Below are 26,968 nucleotides of genomic sequence, written 5' to 3' on the forward strand. Positions count from 1 at the left end.
TATTCGTTATATATATCAGCATTCTTTACGTTCCTCTCCCCCCCCCCCCTCCCCCTTCCTTTTTTCTGAGGAATGGCGACGTAGATTTTGTCTCTAAACTCTAAACCAGACATCGTATTAACCTAAAATTTCAGAATACTTTACAAAACACCCCATAAAAACTTTCTGGAAAGTTTAAAAGTCATTGTCTCATTTACCTAGAAGATATAAACTTTATCGGCAAGAACAAGAAATTCCGAAGTGCCTAGAATTTCTTTTCTGGTGATCGGAGAAACAAGATATACATTTCATCTATAATTTCTTCAAATATCTTTGATGTCATTTGTTTCTTCTGTTATGATTAGTAAATTTCCTTTCAGATATTTATCTTCTTTTTCAAACATCAAATTTATTTGAATTTTATTTAGAATTAATTCATCTTGTAAAATATGCTTTTTGTGATCATGAAATGAGATTCATGGTTTTTTTTTGTTTTTTTTTTTCCTAAACCATCTAACTTTACATGGTTTGACTTTAATTTATGAAAGTCCGTCTACGAAACACTGGAGGATCCACCCCCGTATTTTTGTTCTACGCATTTTAGGTGGCAGCGTATTTAGTTTCGTACTAAAGTCCCGGTCAAATATCTTAAAACACTGATATCTTTTTTTTTTTTTTTTTTTTTTTTTTTTTTTTATTGCCCCAGCGATATATAAGATTCGATGGATGGCGCCAAGGTTGGGGAGCCCTGGACTCACCAAACTTACAAGCATAAAATATAGCCAATAGTAATGATGACAGTCACATGGCACTATAGTAAATAAACTACTACATATAATGTACTACTAATATAAACACTGTATATTTTAATATTCAACCAGGACAATTTTTCATTGGAAAAAAAAAATAATATGTAAACAAATCCTTTCACACCCCATGCATCCAATATGTGTATGTATTTACCAGAAAAGTTATCAAAATAATGAATAACATAATGGTTTTAAACAAGTACAATTTTTAACCAACATTAGAAAACAGTGAAGAAAAAAGACCCCATCTCTTTTCAAATAAAGTCAATTCATTGTTCTTTTTATACATAAATTTTTCAATTTTATAATAATGATTGATTTCCTTTTTTGCTCCTTCTATGGTTGGTAGTGACTTACAAATTCTTTTCTTATAAATATGCCTTTTTACTATACATATTAAAAGATTCAAAATAATATGATATTTACCTTCTCTACCAAATATAACATCAATTATGTTTATTTCAGTATTGTGCTCTGTTTTGTAATTGATCCATTCTACTAGTTTACTCCATAATATATCAACATATAAACATTCCCAAAACAAGTGGGTTATAGACTCAGGATGCGTACCACAAAAAGTACACAGATCGGAATGCACGATTCCTATTTTCTTTAAATAAACATTAGTACTCATAATTCTATGTACAATTCGATAATGAAACCATCTAAGTTGTACATCTTCAGTGATACTAAAAATCAGTTTATTATGGGTTTTCCACCACAACTGGTTTACATTCAAATCTAGTACATTTTCCCATTTACTTTCATATTTGGGTTTATCCCATTTAGATGAAATTAAAATGTCATAAAAATCTCTTGATCCCTTTTGACTCTTAAAAATTATTCGGAAGAAATTGGGATAATAAGGAGAATTATAAAAAGCATCCTTTTCAGTATAAATTAAATTCAATTTTCTGACACTTTGTAAGACACCATGAAATAATGTAAAAGGGGTTGACAAATTATACACATCACAAAATTCTTCAAAACTCATAGGCTGGCCATCAGGAAGAAACAAATCTTCTATGTATTTTACACCTTTATCAGCCCAATGTTTATAGTATATAAAATTATTTGATATCTTAATATTGTCATTATACCAAAGAGGATCAAACATAGACAAACTGTCAGTCTCTATAATCATTCTTAATTCATATAGGGCATTAAAAACATCTTTCCAAAAATGGTTTGAAATTCTATTGGAAATAACCCTTGTAAAACTATTACCAAAACAGGGAAGAAATTCCACTTCTGGAATTATACTATAAAACAGAGTCTTCCATGCAGACACATTAATATTGCTAAAAAGTCTGCGAATCCATGTAATTTTTAAACCCTTACAAAAATCTTTAACACTTATCATTCTTAAGCCACCGTTTTCATGACTCTGTATAATACAATTCTTTGCTACCTTAGGCGGTTTATTGCTCCAAATAAAATTGAAAAACATTTTTTCAAGATCTTGCATAAATTTAAGGGGAGGACTCGGCAAAGAAATTAACAGGTGGGTTATTTTTGGAAAAATGATTGACTTAACTACTGTAATTCTGCCGGCAGTTGTCAACAATCTTTTTGACCAAGAGCCAATTATTTTTTTCATTTCAACAAGTTTAGATTGGAAATTGAGTTCGTTCATAGTATTAGGGTTCAAATCTACAGAATAGGTTATACCTAATACAGTAAATGGTTCCTGAGACCAATGAAGATTAAAATCTAAACAGATATCAACATTTTCTTGAGACAAGGAGCCTATTTTTATACAACGAGTTTTTTCATAGTTTGGTTTAAGACCAGAATATTTAGAAAACTGATCGACAAGTGATAGAGCACATGTAAGAGAGGATTTTGTACCATCTAAAAGGATGACTGTATCATCTGCATACTGCAATAGTCTATATTCATTTCTTTTAATAAAAATTCCTTTGATTCCAGGATTGTTTCTGATCATAATACCCATGATTTCAGCACAGAGTACAAATAAATAGGGCGAAATAGGGTCCCCCTGTCTACATCCTCTTCCGATATCAAAAAATTCTGAAAATAGGCCATGCTGAATTACACACAATTTTGCGTTTGAAAACAACAATCTAACCCAGCTTATGAACTTTTCGCCAAAACCAAAGTAATGTAGAACTTTAAAAATAAATCTCCATGAAACAGAGTCAAATGCCTTTTCAAAATCTATAAGAAGAACAAATCCTGGGATCTTTTCCTCATTACAATAATGAATAACATCGTAAAGTAGTCTAGAATTTTCACCAATGTATCTATTTATAAGAAATCCCTTTTGATTTTCATGAATAAGTGTGGAGAGAACATTTTTAATTCTGTCGGCTAAAACACTGGACAGCAACTTATAAGTAACATTGAGAAGAGAGATAGGTCTCCAATTTTTCAAGTATTCTCTTGGTTTATTTCCCTTTGGAATTACAGAAATTATGCCCTGAGTTTGAGTCATTGATAGACATCCTTTATTATAACTACAGGTAAATGAATTTATCAAAAATTTGCATAAATCAGACCAAAAAAACTTAAAAAACTCTGTGGTGAATCCGTCTGTTCCAGGAGTTTTGTTATTTTTCATATTTTTTAAAGAGTTTAAAATTTCAGACTGGGAGATATCATTATCTAAAAGAGATTTTGTATCATTGCTAAGTTTGGGAACTTCGCAATCCACTAGAACATTGTTTAGGTTATCATCAATTAGTGAATCATCTAGATTTCTATATAAAGATTGATAGAAGTATTTAAGGTTATCTAAAATTTCTTTCTGATTAACAATTGAATTACCTCTACTGTCAATGATTTTTGTTATATTTTTATTTACATAGTTTCTTTTTTCCAGAGCACAAAAATATTTTGTTGGTTTTTCACCGTCCTCGATCCATTTACTATGTGTTCGTATCAATAGTCCTTCAAGCTCATATTTTCTGATATTTTCAAGTTCAACCTGAAGATCATTCAGTAAATTTCCATAAATTTGAAGATGGTGCATGTTAAACATCTCATGCATAAATTTAATTTGTTTTTGAAGAAGTTCTTTCTTTTTTTTTCTCTCACAGGATTTTTTACTGGAAAAATAAATTGCAAACTCTCTAATTTTCATTAAGATAATTTCTAATAATAAATTGTCATCAATTGCTGGTGATCTATATTCACCTACCAAGTATTCTACCCCAGTATCAGAAATAATTTGTTTGACCTTCTTAACAAAGTCAAGATCTTTCAACAGAGAATTATTAAAGCGCCAAAAACCTCTTCCTTTTGAAAAATTGTCAAATCTTAGTTGAAGTTCAATAATTGAATGATCTGTTCTATATCCTGGGAGAATTACTGCTGTATCAAGTGTTGACATAAGCTCTTCTGATATTAGAAAAAAATCTAGCCTAGCCTGCTTAATGGGAGATTTTTTAGCCCAAGAGAACATTTTTACATTTGGGTTGCAAATGCGCCATGGGTCAACTAAATTAAATCTATTCTTTAATTTTTCTACTTCCAATTTACTTTTCAGATTATTTTCACGTATGTAGTTGTAACAGTCAAGATCATAATTTTGTACAAGATTCCAGTCTCCACAGACTATAATAAAATCATCATCAAACTCATCAATGATATTTCCAAGATCAATATAAAAGTCAGGATTATCTTTATTTGGGCCATATAGATTTACTAGTGTAATAGAATATCTATTGTCAATAAGGATACTTGAAACAATATAATTTCCAAGGGAATCAAGTTTGAATTTTGAAACTTTAATTTCTACTTTGTCATTAAAAAGTGTTAAAATTCCTCTCGAATCACTAGACCCTGGGCACATCAAAAAATCAAGGCCCCATTGTGAATAAACAATATCTCTCTCATTATCTGTACAATGTGTGTCTTGTAAGCAGTAAAATGTTGCATTATGTTCTCTTAAATATTTGAAAACATCCTTCCTTTTACTATGATCGTGTAGCCCTCTACAATTCATGGAAATAATTTTAAGCTTACTAGCCATACTTATTATACAGAATGAAATATGGACACAACATACACATATTTACATACGTACACAGCTCAATCATTATAGACTGAAAAATAAAAAAAACCACAAGCTTCCTGCATATGCTTAAAAGGGAACATGAAAAATAATGGAGAGAGAGAGGAAAAAATTCAACATATTGTGTATGTTGGCTGCTTGAAAAAGTTGATTATGCATCAGTATATTTGATCCAAACTGTGTCTGTTGGCTTGCGATATTGTAGTTCCACATCGGTCTTTCCCTCAATGATTCGAGTTTTGAGTCCAGCGCGTCTCAACTTGTATGCTTGTTGGGAAAGGATACTACGTTTTTTCTTCAAATGACTAGGTAGGTCCGTTCGCACAGCTTTTCCTTTCGATAAATTACTGTTCCGGGCCTTCATTAGGATGGCGTTACGGTCTTCCATTCGGGCGAACTTCACAATTATGGCCTCAGGCGCTGACTCTTGGTAAGAGTTGATAGACGTGTTGTTTGGGTTTCTTGGGATACGGTGAGTATTCTGGATAATAATTGATTGAATGCTCTCCTCGTCTATTCTTATCATCGATAGACTTGTTCATAATCGTAAGTCGCTCCTCAATATTCTTTTCCATCGTTTTAAATAACTGTGTCATCAGTTCTTTGAGATCATTGTTTGAAATATCACATTTCTCACCTTTCTCATCCTTCTCGCCAGCTCTTCCCGCGTCTTTAGATTTGGTCCGAGTTTCCTCTGTCGAATTCTTCTCCGACTCTTTTAAAAATTGGTCTAATGCGCCTTCCTGGACTTTCTGGCTGCTTCTACCTTTTCCCGGCATATTTTGTGGGAACACAGCAAACCGCAACTGATCGTAATAGACCTTCAGCCCGTTAAATAAAGAAAACTTTCTCTCTCGACGCTCGACACGTCTACATCATAGACAAGCACGCACCGGAAGCATCTTATTTAGTTTAGGAGATATGGTGACATGTGCATTTTTCCATTTAACATGTGAACTCCCATAGACAATTTGAAAAATTCATAAAACCGGAAGTACTTCTCATATACATACCAAACTTGAAACCTAAAGAGTATATAAGCCCACCAACAGATGTGCAAAGGGAGATAACTCTTACTTCATCATATTTGAAATAAATAAAAATTTTATTATTTCAGTCCTCTGTAACTCCTATAAGGGGTCAAAAAGTGACCCCACGGACCATAATTTTTAGATTGTACTCTTTAAGCTAAACCCAGAATAGAAAACTGTTCAAAAATTCATTAAGAATTAAAAAAGTTTTGGGCAAAGGTTAGTTTTCAACTTTGGCCCCTAGAAATCCCTCATTTTCCAGAAATTCACTTTCAGTCCCTAATGAGGTTGAAAAAATATCACAGTCAATATATCACTTAATTTTCACAAGAATATCTTGATTACTTTAAGAGATATCGTGAAATGTGCAATTTTCCATTTATCATGAAAACTCCCATAGACAAATTTAGAGATTCATAAAACCGGAAGTACTTGTCATATGCATACCAAACTTTAAACCTTAAGAGTATGTAAGCCTGTTAACTGATGTTCAAAGGGAGATAACTCTTACTCTATTATTTTGGAAATAAATAAAAATTACATTATTTCTGTCCTTTGTAACTCCTTTAAGGGGTCAAAAAGTGACCCCACAGACCATAATTTTTAGATTGTTCTCTTTGATCTCAACCCAGAATAGAAAACTGTTTAAAATTTTATTGAGAAATAAAAAAGTTACAGGAAAAAGTATGTTTTCAATGTTGGCCCCTAGAAATCCCTTATTTTCCCGAATTATCTTTTAATGACCTAATGAGGTCGGTACCGTATCAAGGTCATTCTACACTTAAAATCTCACAAGAATATCTTCATTATTTTAAGAGAAAACGTGCCACGACTGATTTCAATTTAACATAGAAACTCCCATAGACAATTTTCAAAGACCCCTAAAACCGGAAGTTCGGCTCGGATCGATATGAAACTTACAGTATATGTTTTACATATTAGTCTTAACATATTTCAATGCTAAAAATAATTTTCAAACCTTAATTGTGACTTTTAAAAATTTCATCCCCCCTTCTTCAATGTTTGAAGTCTTATATCTCAGAAAATATCAGTGGTCAAAAATCACCGTCGCTAGCTTTTTTGTAGGTATCGGTGTGTAAAATTTATATCTTGAATTTGAGAGTCTAGACATTCCAAATGAGAAAGATTTTAGCTTCTTTAAAAATTTCAGTTTTTCTTTGGTAGAAACCGGAAGTGAATAAACCGGAAGTTCAAAATGTTACATACGTGAGATATTAACATTTGCTATTTAGTGATTATAAGAGAAAAATCCTATTTTTAAAGGTACTCCTCAAATGCTGAACGAAAAAAGTGTTCAGTATAATAATAATAACTAGACCTTTTTTGTCGTTCAACAAAAACGGAGGGCTTTTCGACGCTTAAAACTTATTGGACCTAAAAGAGCGATAACTCTAACAAAATGAAAATATAAAAAAAATAATGAAACCGGATCAAGTCTTCAGGAGATAATAAAAATGGAAACCAAAAGAGTATTTAATTCTCACTAGAGCTCTGCAAAGGGGGGTAACTCTTACAATGTTATTTTGAAAATTACTAAAAGTTACTATATTTCAGGTCTCGAAAACACCTATAAGGGATCAAAAAGTGACCCCACGGACCATAATTTTTAAACTGTACCCTTTATGCTGAACTCGGAATCGAAAACTGTTCAAAAATTTATTTAGAAATAAAAAAAGTTACAATGGAAAATCACTTTTCAATATTAGCCCCTTGAAATCCCTTATTTTCCAGAAATTCATTTTCAAACCCTAATGGGGTTGAAACATTATCAATGTCATTATATCACTCAATTTTCACAAGAATATCTTATTTAGTTTAGGAGATATCGTGACATGTTCATTTTTCCATTTAACATGGGAACTCCCATAGACAAATTCAGAGATTCATAAAACCGGAAGTACTTGTCATATGCATACCAAACTCGAAACCTAAAGAGTATGTAAGCCCACCAACAGATGTGCAAAGGGAGATTACTCTTACTTCATCATTATTGAAATAAATAAAAATGTCATTATTTCAGTCCTCTGTACCTCCTATAAGGGGTCAAAAAGTGACCCCACGGACCATAATTTTTAGATTGTACTCTTTAAGCTAAACCTAGAATAGAAAACTGTTCAAAAATTCATTAAGAATTAAAAAAGTTACAGGAAAAAGTATGTTTTCAATGTTGGCCCCTAGAAATCCCTTATTTTCCACAATTTCATTTTCAAACCCTAATGGGGTTGAAACAGTATCATAGTCATTATATCACTCAATTTTCACAAGAATATCTTGATTACTTTAAGAGATATCGTGAAATGTGCAATTTTCCATTTAACATGAGAACTCCCATAGACAAATTTAGAGATTCATAAAACCGGAAGTTCTTGTCATATGCATACCAAACTTGAAACCTAAAGAGTGTGTAAGCCTGTTGACTGATGTTCAAAGGGAGATAACTCTTACTCCATTATATTTGAAATGAATAAAAATTACATTATTTCAGTCCTCTATAACTCCTATAAGGGGTCAAAAAGTGACCCCACGGACCATAATTTTTAGATTGTACTCTTTAAGCTAAACCCAGAATAGAAAATTGTTTTAAAATTCATTAAGAATTAAAAAAGTTATGGGCAAAGGTCAGTTTTCAACTTTGGCCCTTAGAAATCCCTTCTTTTCCAGAAATTCATTTTCAAATCCTAATGGGGTTGAAAGAATATCACAATCATTGTGCCGCTAAATTTCCACAAGAATATCTTGATTACTTTAAGAGATATCGTGAAATGTGCAATTTTCCATTTAACATGAGAACTCCCATAGACAAATTAAGAGATTCATAAAACCGGAAGTACTCGTCATATGCCTATCAAACTTGAAACATAAAGAGTATGCTAGCCTATTAACTGATGTTCAAAGGGAGATAACTATTACTCCTTTACTTTTAAAATGAATAAAAATTACATTATTTCAGTCCTCTGTAACTCCTATAAGGGGTCAAAAAGTGACCCCACGGACCATAAATTTTAGATTGTTCTCTTTAAGCTAAACCCGGAATAGAAAACTGTTTTAAAATTCATTAAGAATTAAAAAAGTTATGGGCAAAGGTCAGTTTTCAACTTTGGCCCTTAGAAATCCCTTATTTTCCAGAAACTCATTTTCAAACCCTAATGGGGTTGAAAGAATATCACAATCATTATATCACTAAATTTCCATAAGAATATCTTCATTACTTTAAGAGATATCGTGAAATGTGCAATTTTCCATTTAACATGAGAACTCCCATAGACAAATTAAGAGATTCATAAAACCGGAAGTACTCGTCATATGCCTACCAAACTTGAAACCTAAAGAGTATGCAAGCCTGTTAACTGACGTTCAAAGGGAGATAACTCTTACTCCATTACTTTTGAAATGAATAAAAATTACATTATTTCAGTCTTCTGTAAGTCCTATAAGGGGTCAAAAAGTGACCCCACGGACCATATTTTTTAGATTGTTCTCTTTGATTTGAACCCAGAATAGAAAACTGTTTAAAAATTCATTGAGAAATAAAAAAAAGTTAGAGGAAAAAGTCTGTTTTCAATGTTGGCCCCTAGAAATCCCTTATTTTCCCGAATTTACTTTTCATGAACTAATGAGGTCGGTACCGTATCAAGGTCATTCTACACTTAAATTCTCACAAAATTATCTTGATTATTTTAAGAGAAAATATGCCACGACTAATTTCAGTTTAACATAGAAACTCGCATAGACAATTTTCAAAGACCCATGAAACCGGAAGTTCGGTTGGGATCGATATGAAACTTACAGTATATGTTCAACTTATTAGTCTTAACGTATTTCAATGCTCAAAATGATTTTCAAACCTTAATTGTGACTTTTAAAAATTTCATCCCCCCTTTTTCAATGTTTGAAGTCTTATATCTCAGAAAGTATTAGTGGTGGAAAGTCACCGTCGCTAACTTTTTTGTAGCTATTGGTGTCTAGAATTTATATCTTGAATTTGAGAGTCTAGACATTCAAAATGAGAAAGATTTTAGCTTCTTTAGGTATTTTAGTTTTTCTTTAGTAGAAACCGGAAGTGAGGAGACCGGAAGTTCAATACCTTACATACGCGAGATATTTACATTTGCTTTTTAGTGGTTATAATCACAAGGACCTTAAAGAGCAATAACTCGTACAAAATGAAAAACATTAAAAAAAAAATAATGAAACCGGATCAAGTCTTCAGGAGCTTTTGAAAATGGAAACCTAAAGAGTATGTAATTCTCAATAGGGCTCTGCAGAGGGGGGTAACTCTTACAATGTTATTTTGAAAATTACTTAAAGTTACTATATTTTAAGTCTCTCAAACACCTATAAGGGGTCAAAAAGTGACCCCACGGATCATAATTTTCAAACTGTACACTTTATGCTGAACACGGAATCAAAAACTTTTCAAAGATTCATTTAGAAATAAAAAAGTTACATAGGAAAATCAGTTTTCAGTATTAGCCCCTAGGAATCCCTTATTTTTCAGAATTTCATTTTCAGACCCTTACTGCTTTAAAAATTTATCAAAGTCATTATATCGCTCAATTTTTACAAGAATATCTTATTTAGTTTAGGAGATATCGTGAGATGTGCATTTTTCCATTTAACATGGGAACTCCCATAGACAAATTGAGAGATTCATAAAACCGGAAGTACTTGTCAAATGCATACCAAACTTGAAACCTAAAGACTATGTAAGCCCGCCAACAGATGTGCAAAGGGAGATAACTCTTACTTCATCATATTTGAAATAAATAAAAATTTCATTATTTCAGTCCTCTGTAACTCCTATAAGGGGTCAAAAAGTGACCCCACGGACCATAATTTTTAGATTGAGCTCTTTAATCTAAACTCAGAATAGAAAACTGTTCAAAAATTCATTAAGAATTAAAAAGGTTATGGGCAAAGGTCAGTTTTAAACTTTGGCCCTTAGAAATCCCTTATTTTCGAGAAATTTCATTTTCAAACCTTAATGGGGTTGAAACAATACCAAAATCATTATATCTCTGAATTTTCACAAGAATATTTTGATTACTTTAAGAGATATCGTGAAATGTCCCATTTTCCATTTAACATGAGAAATCCCATAGACAAATTTAGAGATTCATAAAACCGGAAGTAGTTGTCATATGCATACCAAACTTGAAACCTAAAGAGTATGTAAGCCTGTTAACTGATGTGCAAAGGGGGATAACTCTTACTTCATTATTTTTTAAATAAATAAAAAGTACATTATTTCAGTCTTCTGTAGCTCCTATAAGGGGTCAGAAAGTGACCCCACGGACCATAATTCTTAGATTGTACTCTTTGATCTGAACCCAGAATTAAAAACTGTTTAAAAATTCATTGAGAAATAAAAAAGTTACAGGAAAAAGTCTGTTTTCAATGTTGGCCCCTAGAAATCCCTTATTTTCACGATTTATCTTTTCTTGACCTAATGAGGTCGGTACCGTTTCAAGGTCATTCTACACTTAAAATCTCACAAGAATATCTTGATAATTTTAAGAGAAAACGTGCCACGACTGATTTCAATTTAACATAGAAACTCCCATAGACAATTTTCAAAGACCCCTAAAACCGGAAGTTCGGCTCGGATCGATATGAAACATACAGTCTATGTTCTACTTATTAGTCTTAACGTATTTCAATGCTCAAAATAATTTTCAAACCTTAATTGTGACTTTTAAAAATTTCATCCCCCCTTCTTCAATGTTTGAAGTCTTATATCTCAGAAAGTATCAGTGGTCGGAAATCACTGTCGCTAACTTTTTTGTAGGTATTGTTGTCTAGAATTTATATCTTGAATTTGAAAGTCTAGACATTCAAAATGAGAAAGATTTTAACTTCTTCAGGTATTTAAGTTTTTCTTTAGTAGGAACCGGAAGTGACTAAACCGGAAGTTCAATACCTTACATACGCGAGATATTTACATTTGCTATTTAGTGGTTATAAAAGAAAAATCCTATAATTAAAGGTACTCCTCAAATGCTGAACGAAAAAAGTGTTCAGTATAATAATAATAATAATAATAATAATAATAAAAAAGACGAAAACAATAGGGCTTTTCGCCTGAAAGCGAAAAGCCCTAATAACTAGACCTTTTTTGTCGTTCAACAAAAACGGAGGGCTTTTCGACGCTTTAAATCTCAAGGACCTTAAAAAGCGATTACTCTAATTAAATATAAAACGAAAAAAAAATGATCAAACCGCATCAGGTCTTCAGGAGCTGATAAAAATGGGAACCTAAAGAGTATGAAATTCTCACTAGAGGTCTACAAAGGAGGGTAACTCTTACAATGTTATTTTGAAAATTACTAAAAGTTACTATGTTTCAGGTCTCTAAAACACCTATAAGGGGTCAAAAAGTCACCCCACGGACCACAGTTTTTAAACTGTATCCTTTATGCTGAACTCGGAATCGAAAACTGTTCAAAAATTCATTTAGAAATAAAAAAGTTACTTGGGGAAATCAGTTTTCAATATCAGCCCCTTGAAATCCCTTATTTTTCAGAATTTCATTTCCAGACCCTAAAGAGGTTGAAACATTATCAAAGTCATTATATCACTCAATTTTCACAAGAATATCTTATTTAGTTTAAGAGATATCGTGACATGTGTATTTTTTCCATTTAACATGGGAACTCCCTTAGACAAATTCAGAGATTCATAAAACCGGAAGTACTTGTCATATGCATACCAAACATGAAACCTAAAGAGTATGTAAGCCCGCCAACAGATATGCAAAGGTAGATAACTCTTACTTCATCATATGTGAAATAAATAAAAATTTCATTATTTCAGTCCTCTGTAACTCCTATAAGGGGTCAAAAAGTGACCCCACGGACCATAATTTTTAGATTGAACTTTTTAAGCTAAACTCAGAATAGAAAACTGTTTCAAAATTCATCAAGAATTAAAAAAGTTATGAGCAAAAGTCAGTTTTCAACTTTGGCCCCTAGAAATCCCTTATTTTCCAGAAATTCATTTTCAAACCCTAAGGGGGTTGAAACAATATCACAGTCATTATATCACTTAATTTTCACAATAATATCTTGATTACTTTAAGAGATATCATGAAATATGCAATTTTCCATTTAACATGAGAACTCCCATAGACAAATTCAGAGATTCATAAAACCGGAAGTACTTGTCATATGCATACCAAACTTGAAATCTAAAGAGTATGTAAGCCTCTAAATTGATGTCCAAAGGAAGATAACTCTTACTCTATTTCTTTTGAAACAAATAAAAATTACATTATTTCAGTCTTCTGTAACTCCTATAAGGGGTCAAAAAGTGACCCCACGGACCATAATTTTTAGATTGATCTCTTTGATCTGAACCCAGAATACAAAACTGTTTAAGAATTCATTGAGAAATAAAAAATTTACAGGAAAAAATCTGTTTTCAATGTTGGCCCCTAGAAATCCCTTATTTTCCCGAATTATCTTTCAATGACCTAATGAGGTTGGTACCCCATCAAGGTCATTCTACACTTAAAATCTCATAAGAATATCATAATTATTTTAAGAGAAAACGTGCCACGACTGATTTCAATTTAACATAGAAACTCCCATAGACAATTTTCAAAGACCCCTAAAACCGGAAGTTCGGCTCGGATCGATATCAAACTTACAGTATATGTTTAACTGATTAGTTTAAACGAAATTCAATGCTCAAAGTGATTTTGAAACCTTAATTGTGTCTTTTAAAAATTCCATCCCCCCTTTTTCAATGTTTGAAGTCTTATATCTCAGAAAGTATAAGTGGTCGAAAATCACCATCGCTGACTTTTTTGTAGGTATTTGTCTCTAGAATTTATAATTTGAATTTGAGAGTCTAGACATTAAGAATGAGAAAGATTTTAGCTTCTTTAGGTATTTTAGTTTTTCTGTAGTAGAAACCGGAAGTGAAGAGACCGGAAGTTCAAAACCTTACATACGCGAGATATTAACATTTCCTATTTAGTGGTTATAAGACAAAAATCCTATTTCTAAAGGTACTCTTCAAATGCTGAACGAAAAAAGTGTTCAGTATAATAATAATAATAATAATAAAAAAGACGAAAACAATAGGGCTTTTCGCCTGAAAGCGAAAAGCCCTAACTAGACCTTTTTTGTCGTTCAACAAAAACGGAGGGCTTTTCGAAGCTTTAAATATCAAGGCCCTTAAAGAGCGATAACTCTAAGAAAATGAGAAAGAAAAAATAATGATCAGACCGGATCGAGTTTTAAGAAGCTTATAAAAATTAAAACCTAACGGGTATGTAATTCTCAAAGTGCTCTGCAAAGGGGGATAACTCTTACATTGTTATTTCTGAAATTACTAAAAGTTACTTAATTTCAGGTCTCTAAAACACCTATAAGGGGTCAAAAAGTGACCCCACGGACCACAATTTTTAAATTGTACCCTTTATGCTGAACATAGAATCGAATACTGTTCAAAAATTCATTGAGAAATGAAAAAGTTACATGGGAAAAACTGTTTTCAATATTAGCCCCTTGAAATCCCTTTTGCTATGGAATTTCATTTTCAGACCCTAATGGGGTTGAAAAAATATCAACGTCATTATATCACTCCATTTTCAGAGGAATATCTTATTTAGTTTAGGAGATATCGTGACATGTGCATTTTTCCACTTAACATGAGAACTCCCATAGACAAATTCAGACATTCATAAAACCGGAAGTACTTATCAGATGCATACCAAACTTGAAACCTAAAGAGTATGTAAGCCCACCAACAGATGTGCAAAGGGAGATAACTCTTACTTTATAATATTTGAAATAAATAAAAATTTCATTATTTCAGTCCTCTGTAGCTCCTTTAAGGGGTCAAAAAGTGACCCCACGGACCATAATTTTTAGATTGTACTCTTTAAGCTAAACCTAGAATAGAAAACTGTTCAAAAATTCATTAAGAATTAAAAAAGTTATGGACAAAGGTCAGTTTTCAACTTTGGCCCCTAGAAATCCCTTATTTTCCAGAAATTCATTTTAAAACCCTAATGGGGTTGAAACAATATCACAGTCATTATATCACTAAATTTTCGCAAGAATATCTTGATTACTTAAAGAGATATCGTGATATGTGCAATTTACCATTTAACATGAGAACTCTCATAGACAAATTCAGAGATTCATAAAACCGGAAGTACTTGTCATATGCATACCAAACTTGAAACCTGAAGAGTATGTAGGTCTGTTAGCTGATGTTCAAAGGGAGATAACTCTTAGTCTTTTATTTTTGAAATAAATCAAAATTACATTATTTCAGTCTTCTGTAACTCCTATAAGGGGTCAAAAAGTGACCCCACGGACCATAATTTTTAGATTGATCTCTTTGATCTGAACCCAGAATAGAAAAATGTTTAAAAATTCATTGAGAAATGAAAAAGTTACAGGAAAAAGTATGTTTTCAATGTTGGCCCCTACAAATCCCTTATTTTCCCGAATTATCTTTTAATGACCTAATGAGGTCGGTATCGTATCAAGATCATTCTACACTTAAAATCTCACAAGAATATCTTGATTATTTTAAGAGGAAACGTGCCACGACTGATTTCAATTTAACATAGAAACTCCCATAGACAATTTTCAAAGACCCCTAAAACCGGAAGTTCGGCTCGGATCGATATGAAACTTACAGTATATGTTCAACTTATGAGTCTAAACGTATTTCAATGCTCAAAATAATTTTCAAACCTTAATTTTGACTTTTAAAAATTTCATCCCCCCTTTTTCAATGTTTGAAGTCTTATATCTCAGAAAGTATCAGTGGTCGAAAATCACCATCGCTAACTTTTTTGTAGGTATTTGTGTCTAGAATTTATATCCTGAATTTAAGAGTCTAGACATTCAAAATGAGAAAGATTTTAGCTTCTTTATGTATTTCAGTTTCTCTTTAGTAGAAACCGGAAGTGACTGAACCGGAAGTTCAATACCTTACATACGCGAGATATTTACATTTGCTATATAGTGGTTATAAGAGAAATATCCTATTTTTAAAGGTACTCCTCAAATGCTGAACGAAAATGTGTTCAGTATAATAATAATAATAATAATAATAATAATAATAATAAAAAAGACGAAAACAATAGGGCTTTTCGCCTGAAAGCGAAAAGCCCTAATAAACAAGACGAAAACAATAGGGCTTTTCGCCTGAAAGCGAAAAGCCCTAATAAAACAAGACGAAAACAATAGGGCTTTTCGCCAAAAGTCGAAAAGCCCTAATAAAACTAGACCTCTTTTCGTTGTTCAACGAAAATTGAAGTGCTTTTCGACACTACCCCCTAAGCCTTTCATTGTTTACCACTGATTTAATTAAAACCGGGGGAAAAAAAACAAAAAAAAACAAAAAAAAAACAAAAAAAAACTTACTTTCATCCTTTTAATTCACAGGACCTTGAACTTTGACCTTTTAGACACAATAAGCCCTTGAGTAAGTTAACATTTCTGTTATGTATATTCGTTATATATATCAGCATTCTTTACGTTCCTCCCCCCCCCCCCTCCCCCTTCCTTTTTTCTGAGGAATGGCGACGTAGATTTTGTCTCTAAACTCTAAACCAGACATCGTATTAACCTAAAATTTCAGAATACTTTACAAAACACCCCATAAAAACTTTCTGGAAAGTTTAAAAGTCATTGTCTCATTTACCTAGAAGATATAAACTTTATCGGCAAGAACAAGAAATTCCGAAGTGCCTAGAATTTCTTTTCTGGTGATCGGAGAAACAAGATATACATTTCATCTATAATTTCTTCAAATATCTTTGATGTCATTTGTTTCTTCTGTTATGATTAGTTAATTTCCTTTCAGATATTTATCTTCTTTTTCAAACATCAAATTTATTTTAATTTTATTTAGAATTAATTCATCTTGTAAAATATGCTTTTTGTGATCATGAAATGAGATTCATGGGTTTTTTTTTTGGTTTTTTTTTTTTCCTAAACCATCTAACTTTACATGGTTTGACTTTAATTTATGAAAGTCCGTCTACGAAACACTGGAGGATCCACCCCCGTATTTTTGTTCTACGCATTTTAGGTGGCAGCGTATTTAGTTTCGTACTAAAGTCCCGGTCAAATATCTTAAAACACTGAGATCTCTTATGTTTGATGTGATATTCGATAAAGCAAAATGAAAGGAACCATTATGGGATACATGGCGAGTCTAGCAGAGCGCTTGTTGAAAAAGTATAGCTACGCAGCCAACAGGACCAAACCTTACTTTCGCTTTCTACGCTCGCCAACCGTGCAAAGAACGATAACTCTAATTACGCGATGAAATCAAGAGAACTCTAAAAGGACTGTTTTTCAGGCCTCTGAATCTTCTATAAGGGGTCAAAAAGTGACCCCACGGACCATAATTTTTAAAATGTATTCTTCGTGCTAAACTCAAATCCGAAAACTGTTTACAGATTGGTTGCGAAATAAAAAAGTTACAGGGAAAAAACTGTTTTGTTGTACTGGCCCCTAAAAATCCCTTATTTTGTGGAATTTTGTTTTCATCACCTAATCACCTAAAGACAGTGTAAAAGTAAGTATTCCACTTAAATATGACAAGAACTGCTTGCTTCCTTTCTGAAATAATGGAACATGCGTGATTTCAATTTAACATAGAAACTCTCATAGACAATTTTTGGTGACTCATAAAACCGAAAGTTCTGCTTGGATTGACTTGAAACTTATAGTACATGTTCTATTAATCACTCTTAACAATATGTAGTCTTCAAAATATTTTTCCTATATGGTTTTGAAATTTTAAAATTTCCATCCCCCCTTTTTTTTAACTTTAGAGTCTTACAACACAAAAATGTATCATAGGTACAACAAGGCTGTCGCTAACTTTTTTGTAGGATTTCCTTTGAAGAATCTTTTCCTAAAATTTGAATGAATTTCCTTATCAAATAAGAATTGTTTAAGCTCCTAAAGAAATCTGAGTTTTCTACTTGTAAATACCGGAAGTGAAGTTTCCGGAAGTACAAAACCTTACATACGGGAGAGATTCAGATAAGCTGTCTAACGGTTTTATTATAAAATACATATAACCAAAGGTTTTCTTTAAATCCGAAACGTAAAAGTGTTAGGTATAATAATAATAATAATAATAATAATAATAAAACAAGACGAAAACAATAGGGCTTTTCGCCAAAAGTCGAAAAGCCCTAACTAGACCTTTTTTGTCGTTCAACAAAAACGGAGGGCTTTTCGACGCTTCAAATCTCAAATACCTTAAAGAGCGATAACTCTAACAAAATGAAAAACATGAAAAAATAATCAGACAGGATCAAGTCTTCAGAAGCTTATAAAAATGGAAATCTAAAGAGTATGTAATTCTCACTAGATCTCAGCAATGGGGGGTAACTCTTACACTGTTATTTTGAAAATTACTAAAAGTTACTATATTTCAGGCCTCTATAACACCTATAAGGGGTCAAAAAGTGACCCCACGGACCATAATTTTCAAACTGTACCCTTTATGCTGAACTCGGAATAGAGAACTGTTCAAAAATTCATTTAGAAATAATAAAGTTACATGGGAAAATCAGTTTTCAACATAAACTCCTTGAAATCCCTTATTTTTCAAAAATTCATTTTCAGACCCTTATTGGGTTGAAACATTATCAAAGTCATTATATCACTCAATCTTCACAAGAATATCTTATTTTGTTTAGGAGATATCGTGACATGTGCATTTTTGCATTTAACACGGGAACTCCCATAGACAAATTCAGACATTCATAAAAGCGGAAGTACTTGTCATATGCATACCAAACTTGAAACCTAGAGAGTATGTAAGCCCGCCAACAGATGTGCAATGGGAGATAACTCTTACTTCATCATATTTGAAATGAATAAAAATTACATTATTTCAGTCCTCTGTAACTCCTATAAGGGGTCAGAAAGTGACCCCACGGACCATAATTTTTAGATTGTACTCTTTAAGCTAAACCCAGAATAGAAAACTGTTTTAAAATTCATTAAGAATTAAAAAAGTTATGGGCAAACGTCAGTTTTCAACTTTGGCCCTTAGAAATCCCTTATTTTCCAGAAACTCATTTTCAAACCCTAATGGGGTTGAAAGAATATCACAATCATTATATCACTAAATTTCCACAAGAATATCTTGATTACTTTAAGAGATATCGTGAAATGTGCAATTTTCCATTTAACATGAGAACTCCCATAGACAAATTTAGAGATTCATAAAACCGGAAGTACTCGTCATATGCATACCAAACTTGAAACCTAAAGAGTATGCAAGCCTGTTAACTTACGATCAAAGGGAGATAACTCTTACTCTATTACTTTTGAAATGAATAAAAATTACATTATTTCAGTCTTCTGCAAGTCCTATAAGGGGTCAAAAAGTGACCCCACGGACCATATTTTTTAGATTGTTCTCTTTGATTTGAACCCAGAATAGAAAACTGTTTAAAAATTCATTGAGAAATAAAAAAGTTACAGGAAAAAGTATGTTTTCAATGTTGGCCCCTAGAAATCCCTTATTTTCCCGAATTTACTTTTCATGACCTAATGAGGTCGGTACCGTATCAAGGTCATTCTGCACTTAAATTCTCACAAAATTATCTTGATTATTTTATGAGAAAATATGCCACGACTAATTTCAGTTTAACATAGAAACTCCCATAGACAATTTTCAAAGACCCATGAAACCGGAAGTTCGGTTGGGATCGATATGAAACTTACAGTATATGTTCAACTAATTAGTCTTAACGTATTTCAATGCTCAAAATGATTTTCAAACCTTAATTGTGACTTTTAAAAATTTCATCCCCCCTTTTTCAATGTTTGAAGTCTTATATCTCAGAAAGTTTCAGTGGTGGAAAGTCACCGTCGTTAACTTTTTTGTAGATATTGGTGTCTAGAATTTATATCTTGAATTTGAGAGTCTAGACATTCAAAATGAGAAAGATTTTAGCTTCTTTAGGTATTTTAGTTTTTCTTTAGTAGAAACCGGAAGTGAGGAGACCGGAAGTTCAATACCTTACATACGCGAGATATTTAAATTTACTTTTTAGTGGTTATAAGGAAAAACTCCTATTTCTAAAGGTACTCCTCAAATGCTGAACGAAAAAAGTGTTCAGTATAATAATAATAATAATAATAATAATAATAATAAAGACGAAAACAATAGGGCTTTTCGCCTGAAAGCGAAAAGCCCTAATAATAATAAAAAAGACGAAAACTATAGGGCTTTTCGCCTGAAAGCGAAAAGCCCTAATAATAACTAGACCTTTTTTGTCGTTCAACAAAAACGGTGGGCTTTTCGACGCTTAAAATCATAAGGACCTTAAAGAGCGATAACTCTAACAAAATGAAAAACATAAAAAGAATTATCAAACCGGATCAAGTCTTCAGGAGCTTTTAAAAATGGAAACCTAAAGAGTATGTAATTCTCACTAGAGCTCTGCAGAGGGAGGTAACTCTTACAATGTTATTTTGAAAATTACTAAAAGTTACTATATTTCAGGTCTCTAAAACACCTATAAGGGGTCGAAAAGTGACCCCACGGACCATAATTTTCAAATTTTACCCTTCATGCTGAACTCAGAACCGAAAACTGTTCAAAAAATTATTGAGAAATAAAAATGTTACATGGGAAAATCTGTTTTCAATATAAGCCTCTTGAAATCCCTTATTTTTCAGAATTTTATATTCAGGCCCTATAGGGGTTGAAATAATATTAAAGTCATTACATCACTTAATTTTCACAAGAATATCTTATTTAGTTGAAGAGATATCGTGACATGTGCATTTTTCCATTTAACATGGGAACTCCCATAGACAAATTTAGAGATTCATAAAACCGGAAGTACTTGTCATATGTATACCAAACTTGAAACCTAAAGAGTATGTAAGCCCGCCAACAGATGTGCAATGGGAGATAACTCTTACTTCATTATTTTTGAAATAAATAAAAATTACATTATTTCAGTCCTCTGTAACTCCTATAAGGGTTCAGAAAGTGACCCACGGACCATAATTTTTAAATTGTACTCTTGATGCCTAATTCAAAATCGAAATCAGTTTGAAGATTTGTTAAAAAATAAGAAAGTTACAGGTAAAAAAGTGTTTTTTGTTTTGGCCCCTAAAAAACGCTAATTTTTTTTAAATTTTCTTATCATCACCTAATCACTTGAAGACAATGTTAAAAGAAGTGTTCTTCTCAAATATTACAAGAATTGTTTGATTCCTTTCTGAAATAATGGAACATGCGTGATTCAAATTTAACATAGAAACTTCCATAGACATTTTTAGGATGCTAATAAAACCGGAAGTACTTTTCAGATTCTTACTAAAATGGAATCCTAAAGAGTATGTAGGGCATTTAACACTTGTACAAAGGGAGATAACTCTTACTTGATTATTTCTGAAATTGCTAATTTTTACTATTTTTCAATTCTCTAAAACTCCTATAAGGGGTCAGAAAGTGACCCCACGGACCATAATTTTTAAATTGCACTCTTCATGCTAAATTCGAAACCGAAATCAGTTTGAAGATTGGTAAACAAATGAAAAAGTTAAAGGGGAAAAGGTGTTTTTTGTACTGGCCCCTAAAAATCCCTAATTTTTTGAAATTCTCTGTTCATCACCTAATCAACTAAAGACAATGTAAAAGTAAATATTTCACTTAAATATTACAAGAATTGCTTGCTTCCTTTTTGAGATAATGGAACATGCGTGATTTCAATTTAACATAGAATCTTCCAGAGACAATGTTTGGAGACTCATAAAACCGGAAGTTACGCTTGGATTGACTTGAAACTTACAGCACATGTTTTATTATTCAATTGTAACAATTTGTAGTCTTCAAAATATTTTTCCTACGTAGTTTTTCAATTTTTAAATTTCCATCCCCCTTTTCCTAACTTTGGAGTCTTATAACACAAAAATGTGTTATAGGTACAATATCGCTGTCGCTAACTTTTTTGTAGGATTTACTTTGAAGAATCTATTCCTAAAATTTGAATGAATTTCCATGAAAAATAAGAATTTTTTAAGCTCCTAAAGAAATCTTAGTTTTCTACTTGTAAATACCGGAAGTGACGTTTCCGGAAGTACAAAACCTTACATACGGGAGACATTTAGATGTGCTATCTAACGGTTTTATTATAAAATACATATAACCAAATGTTTTCTTTAAATCCGAAACGTAAAAGTGTTAGATATAATAATAATAATAATAATAATAACTAGACCTTTTTTGTCGTTCAACAAAAACGGAGGGCTTTTCGACGCTTTAAATCTCAAGGACCTTAAAAAAGCGATTACTCTAATTAAATATAAAACGAAAAAAAAATGATCAAACCGCATCAGGTCTTCAGGAGCTGATAAAAATGGGAACCTAAAGAGTATGAAATTCTCACTAGAGGTCTACAAAGGAGGGTAACTCTTACAATGTTATTTTGAAAATTACTAAAAGTTACTATGTTTCAGGTCTCTAAAACACCTATAAGGGGTCAAAAAGTCACCCCACGGACCACAGTTTTTAAACTGTATCCTTTATGCTGAACTCGGAATCGAAAACTGTTCAAAAATTCATTTAGAAATAAAAAAGTTACTTGGGGAAATCAGTTTTCAATATCAGCCCCTTGAAATCCCTTATTTTTCAGAATTTCATTTCCAGACCCTAAAGAGGTTGAAACATTATCAAAGTCATTATATCACTCAATTTTCACAAGAATATCTTATTTAGTTTAAGAGATATCGTGACATGTGTATTTTTTCCATTTAACATGGGAACTCCCTTAGACAAATTCAGAGATTCATAAAACCGGAAGTACTTGTCATATGCATACCAAACTTGAAACCTAAAGAGTATGTAAGCCCGCCAACAGATATGCAAAGGTAGATAACTCTTACTTCATCATATGTGAAATAAATAAAAATTTCATTATTTCAGTCCTCTGTAACTCCTATAAGGGGTCAAAAAGTGACCCCACGGACCATAATTTTTAGATTGAACTTTTTAAGCTAAACTCAGAATAGAAAACTGTTTCAAAATTCATTAAGAATTAAAAAAGTTATGAGCAAAAGTCAGTTTTCAACTTTGGCCCCTAGAAATCCCTTATTTTCCAGAAATTCATTTTCAAACCCTAAGGGGGTTGAAACAATATCACAGTCATTATATCACTTAATTTTCACAATAATATCTTGATTACTTTAAGAGATATCATGAAATATGCAATTTTCCATTTAACATGAGAACTCCCATAGACAAATTAAGAGATTCATAAAACCGGAAGTACTTGTCATATGCATACCAAACTTGAAATCTAAAGAGTATGTAAGCCTCTAAATTGATGTCCAAAGGAAGATAACTCTTACTCTATTTCTTTTGAAACAAATAAAAATTACATTATTTCAGTCTTCTGTAACTCCTATAAGGGGTCAAAAAGTGACCCCACGGACCATAATTTTTAGATTGATCTCTTTGATCTGAACCCAGAATACAAAACTGTTTAAGAATTCATTGAGAAATAAAAAATTTACAGGAAAAAATCTGTTTTCAATGTTGGCCCCTAGAAATCCCTTATTTTCCCGAATTATCTTTTAATGACCTAATGAGGTTGGTACCCCATCAAGGTCATTCTACACTTAAAATCTCATAAGAATATCATGATTATTTTAAGAGAAAACGTGCCACGACTGATTTCAATTTAACATAGAAACTCCCATAGACAATTTTCAAAGACCCCTAAAACCGGAAGTTCGGCTCGGATCGATATGAAACTTACAGTATATGTTTAACTGATTAGTTTAAACGAAATTCAATGCTCAAAGTGATTTTGAAACCTTAATTGTGTCTTTTAAAAATTTCATCCCCCCTTTTTCAATGTTTGAAGTCTTATATCTCAGAAAGTATCAGTGGTCGAAAATCACCATCGCTGACTTTTTTGTAGGTATTTGTCTCTAGAATTTATAATTTGAATTTGAGAGTCTAGACATTAAGAATGAGAAAGATTTTAGCTTCTTTAGGTATTTTAGTTTTTCTGTAGTAGAAACCGGAAGTGAAGAGACCGGAAGTTCAAAACCTTACATACGCGAGATATTTACATTTCCTATTTAGTGGTTATAAGACAAAAATCCTATTTCTAAAGGTACTCTTCAAATGCTGAACGAAAAAAGTGTTCAGTATAATAATAATAATAACTAGACCTTTTTTGTCGTTCAACAAAAACGGAGGGCTTTTCGATTCTTTAAATCTCATGGACCTTAAAGAGCGATAACTCTAACAAAATGATAAACATAAAAGAAAATAATCAGACCGGATCGAGTTTTAAAAAGCTTATAAAAATTTAAACCTATCGAGAATGTAATTCTCACTAGAGCTCTGCAAAGGGCGATAACTCTCACATTGCTTTTTTTTCTGAAACTACTAAAAGTTACTTAATTTCAGGTCTCTAAAACACCTATAAGGGTTTAAAAAGTGACCCCACGGACCATAAGTTTTAAATTGTGTCTTTTATGCTGAACTCAGGATCGAAAACTGTTCAAAAATTTATTAAGGAATAAAAAAGTTACATTGGAAAATCAGTTTTTAATATTAGCCCCTTGAAATCCCTTATTTTTCAGAATTTCATTTTCAGACTCTAATAGGTTTTAAACAATATCAAAGTTATTATATCACTCATTTTTCAGAAGAATATCTTATTTAGTTTAGGAGATATCGTGACATGTGCATTTTTCCATTAACATGGGAACTCTCATAGACAAATAGAGAGATTCATGAAACCGGAAATACTTGTCATATGCATACCAAACTTGAAACCTAGAGAGTATGTAAGCCTGTTAACTGATGTTCAAAGGGAGATAACTCTCACTCCATTATTTTTGAAATAAATAAAAATTACATTATTTCAGTCTTCTGTAACTCCTATAAGGGTTCAAAAGGTGACCCCACGGACCATAATTTTCAGATTGTACTCTTTAAGCTAAACCCATAATAGAAAACTGTTTAAAAATTCATTGAGAAATAAAATAGTTATGGGCAAAGGTCAGTTTTCAACTTTGGCCCCTAGAAATCCCTTATTTTTCAGAAATTCATTTTCAAACCCTTATGGGGTTGAAACATTATAACAGTCATTATATCACTCAATTTTCAAAAGAATATCTTCATTACTTTAAGAGACATCGTGAAATATGCAATTTTCCATGTAACATGAGAACTCCCATAGACAAATTCAGAGATTCATAAAACCGGAAGTACTTGTCATATGAATACCAAACTTGAAATCTAAAGAGTATGTAAGCTCCCCAACAGATGTTCAAAGGGAGATAACTCTTACTTCATCATATTTAAAATACAGAAAAATTTCATTATTTCAGTCCTCCGTAAATCCTATAAGGGGTCAAAAAGTGACCCCACGGACCATAATTTTTAGATTGTACTCTTTAAGCTAAACCCAGAATAGAAAACTGTTTAAAAATTCAATTAGAATTAAAAAAGTTATGGGTAAAGGTCAGTTTTCAAATTTAGCCCCTAGAAATGCCTTATATTTCCAGAAATTCATTTTCAAACCCTAATGGGGTTGAAACAATATCACAATCATTATATCACTAAATTTTCACAAGAATATCTTGATTACTTTTAGAGATATCGTGAAATGTGCAATTTTCCATTTAACATGAGAACTCCCATAGACAAATTCAGAGATTCATAAAACCGGAAGTACTTGTCATATGCATACCAAACTTAAAAACTAAAGAGTATGTAAGCCTCTTAACTGATGTTCAAAGGGAGATAACTCTTACTCCATTATTTTTGACATAAATGAAAATTACATTATTTCAGTCTTCTGTAACTCCTATAAGGGGTCAAAAAGTGACCCCACGGACCATAATTTTTAGATTGTCCTCTTTGATCTGAACCCAGAATAGAAAACTGTTTAAAAATTCATTGAGAAATAAAAAAGTTACAGGAAAAAGTCTGTTTTCAATGTTGGCCCCTAGAAATCCCTTATTTTCCCGAATTATCTTTTAATGACCTAATGAGGTCGGTACCGTATCAAGCTCATTCTACAGTTAAAATCTCATAAGAATATCTTGATTATTTAAAGAGAAAACGTGCCACGACTGATTTCAATTTAACACAGAAACTCCCATAGACAATTTTCAAAGACCCCTAAAACCGGAAGTTCGGCTCGGATCGATATGAAACTTACAATATATGTTTTACTTATTAGTCTTAACGTATTTCTATGCTCAAAATAATTTTCAAACCTTAATTGTGACTTTTAAAAATTTCATCCCCCCTTCTTCAATGTTTGAAGTCTTATATCTCAGAAAGTATCAGTGGTCGAAAATTACCGTCGCTAACTTTTTTGTAGGTATTGGTCTGTATAATTCATATCTTGAATTTGAGAGTCTAGCCATCGAAAATGAGAAAGATTTTAGCTTCTTTAGGTATTTTAGTTTTTCTTTAGTAGAAACCGGAAGTGACTGAAACGGAAGTTCAGTACCTTACATACGCGAGATATTTACATTTGCTATTTAGTGGTTATATGAGAAAAATCCTAGTTTTAAAGGTACTCCTCAAATGCTGAACGAAAAAAGTGTTCAGTATAATAATAATAATAATAATAACTAGACCTTTTTTGTCGTTCAACAAAAACGGAGGGCTTTTCGACGCTTTAGATCTCAAGGACCTTAAAGAGCTATAACTCTAACAAAATGAAAAACATAAAAAAAATAATCAAACCGGATCAAGTTTTCAGGAGCTTATAAAAATGGAAACCCAAAGAGTATGTAATTCTCACTAGAGCTCTGCAAATGGGGATAACACTTACAGTGTTATTTTGAAAATTACAAAAAGTTACTATATTTCAGGTCTCTAAAACACCTATAAGGGGACAAAAAGTGACCACACAGACCATAATTTTTAAACTGTACCCTTTATGATGAACTCAGAATCGAAAACTGTTCAAAAATTCATTTAGAAATAAAAAAGTTACATGGGAAAGTCAGTTTTCAATATTAGCCCCTTGAAATCCCTTATTTTTCAGAATTTCAATTTCAGACCCTTATTGGGTTGAAACATTATCAAAG

General features: G+C 32.0%; 1 protein-coding gene across 1 annotated transcript in view; it reads right to left on the reverse strand.

The window, feature by feature from the left end:
* LOC133188212 (mucin-2-like) overlaps positions 1–5,215 on the reverse strand; it is a 101,509-nt gene extending 96,294 nt beyond the window's left edge. The window contains exon 1 of the mRNA XM_061323590.1: positions 5,176–5,215. Coding sequence (XP_061179574.1) covers positions 5,176–5,215 — 40 coding nt within the window. The remainder of the gene's footprint in view (positions 1–5,175) is intronic.
* Between the last annotated feature and the right edge of the window lie 21,753 nt (positions 5,216–26,968).

Source organism: Saccostrea echinata, unplaced genomic scaffold (assembly GCF_033153115.1).
Source record: "Saccostrea echinata isolate AGI-Se365-2 ecotype Australia unplaced genomic scaffold, CSIRO_AGI_Sech_v1 ptg000016l, whole genome shotgun sequence".
Classification (NCBI taxonomy): Eukaryota; Metazoa; Mollusca; class Bivalvia; order Ostreida; family Ostreidae; genus Saccostrea; species Saccostrea echinata.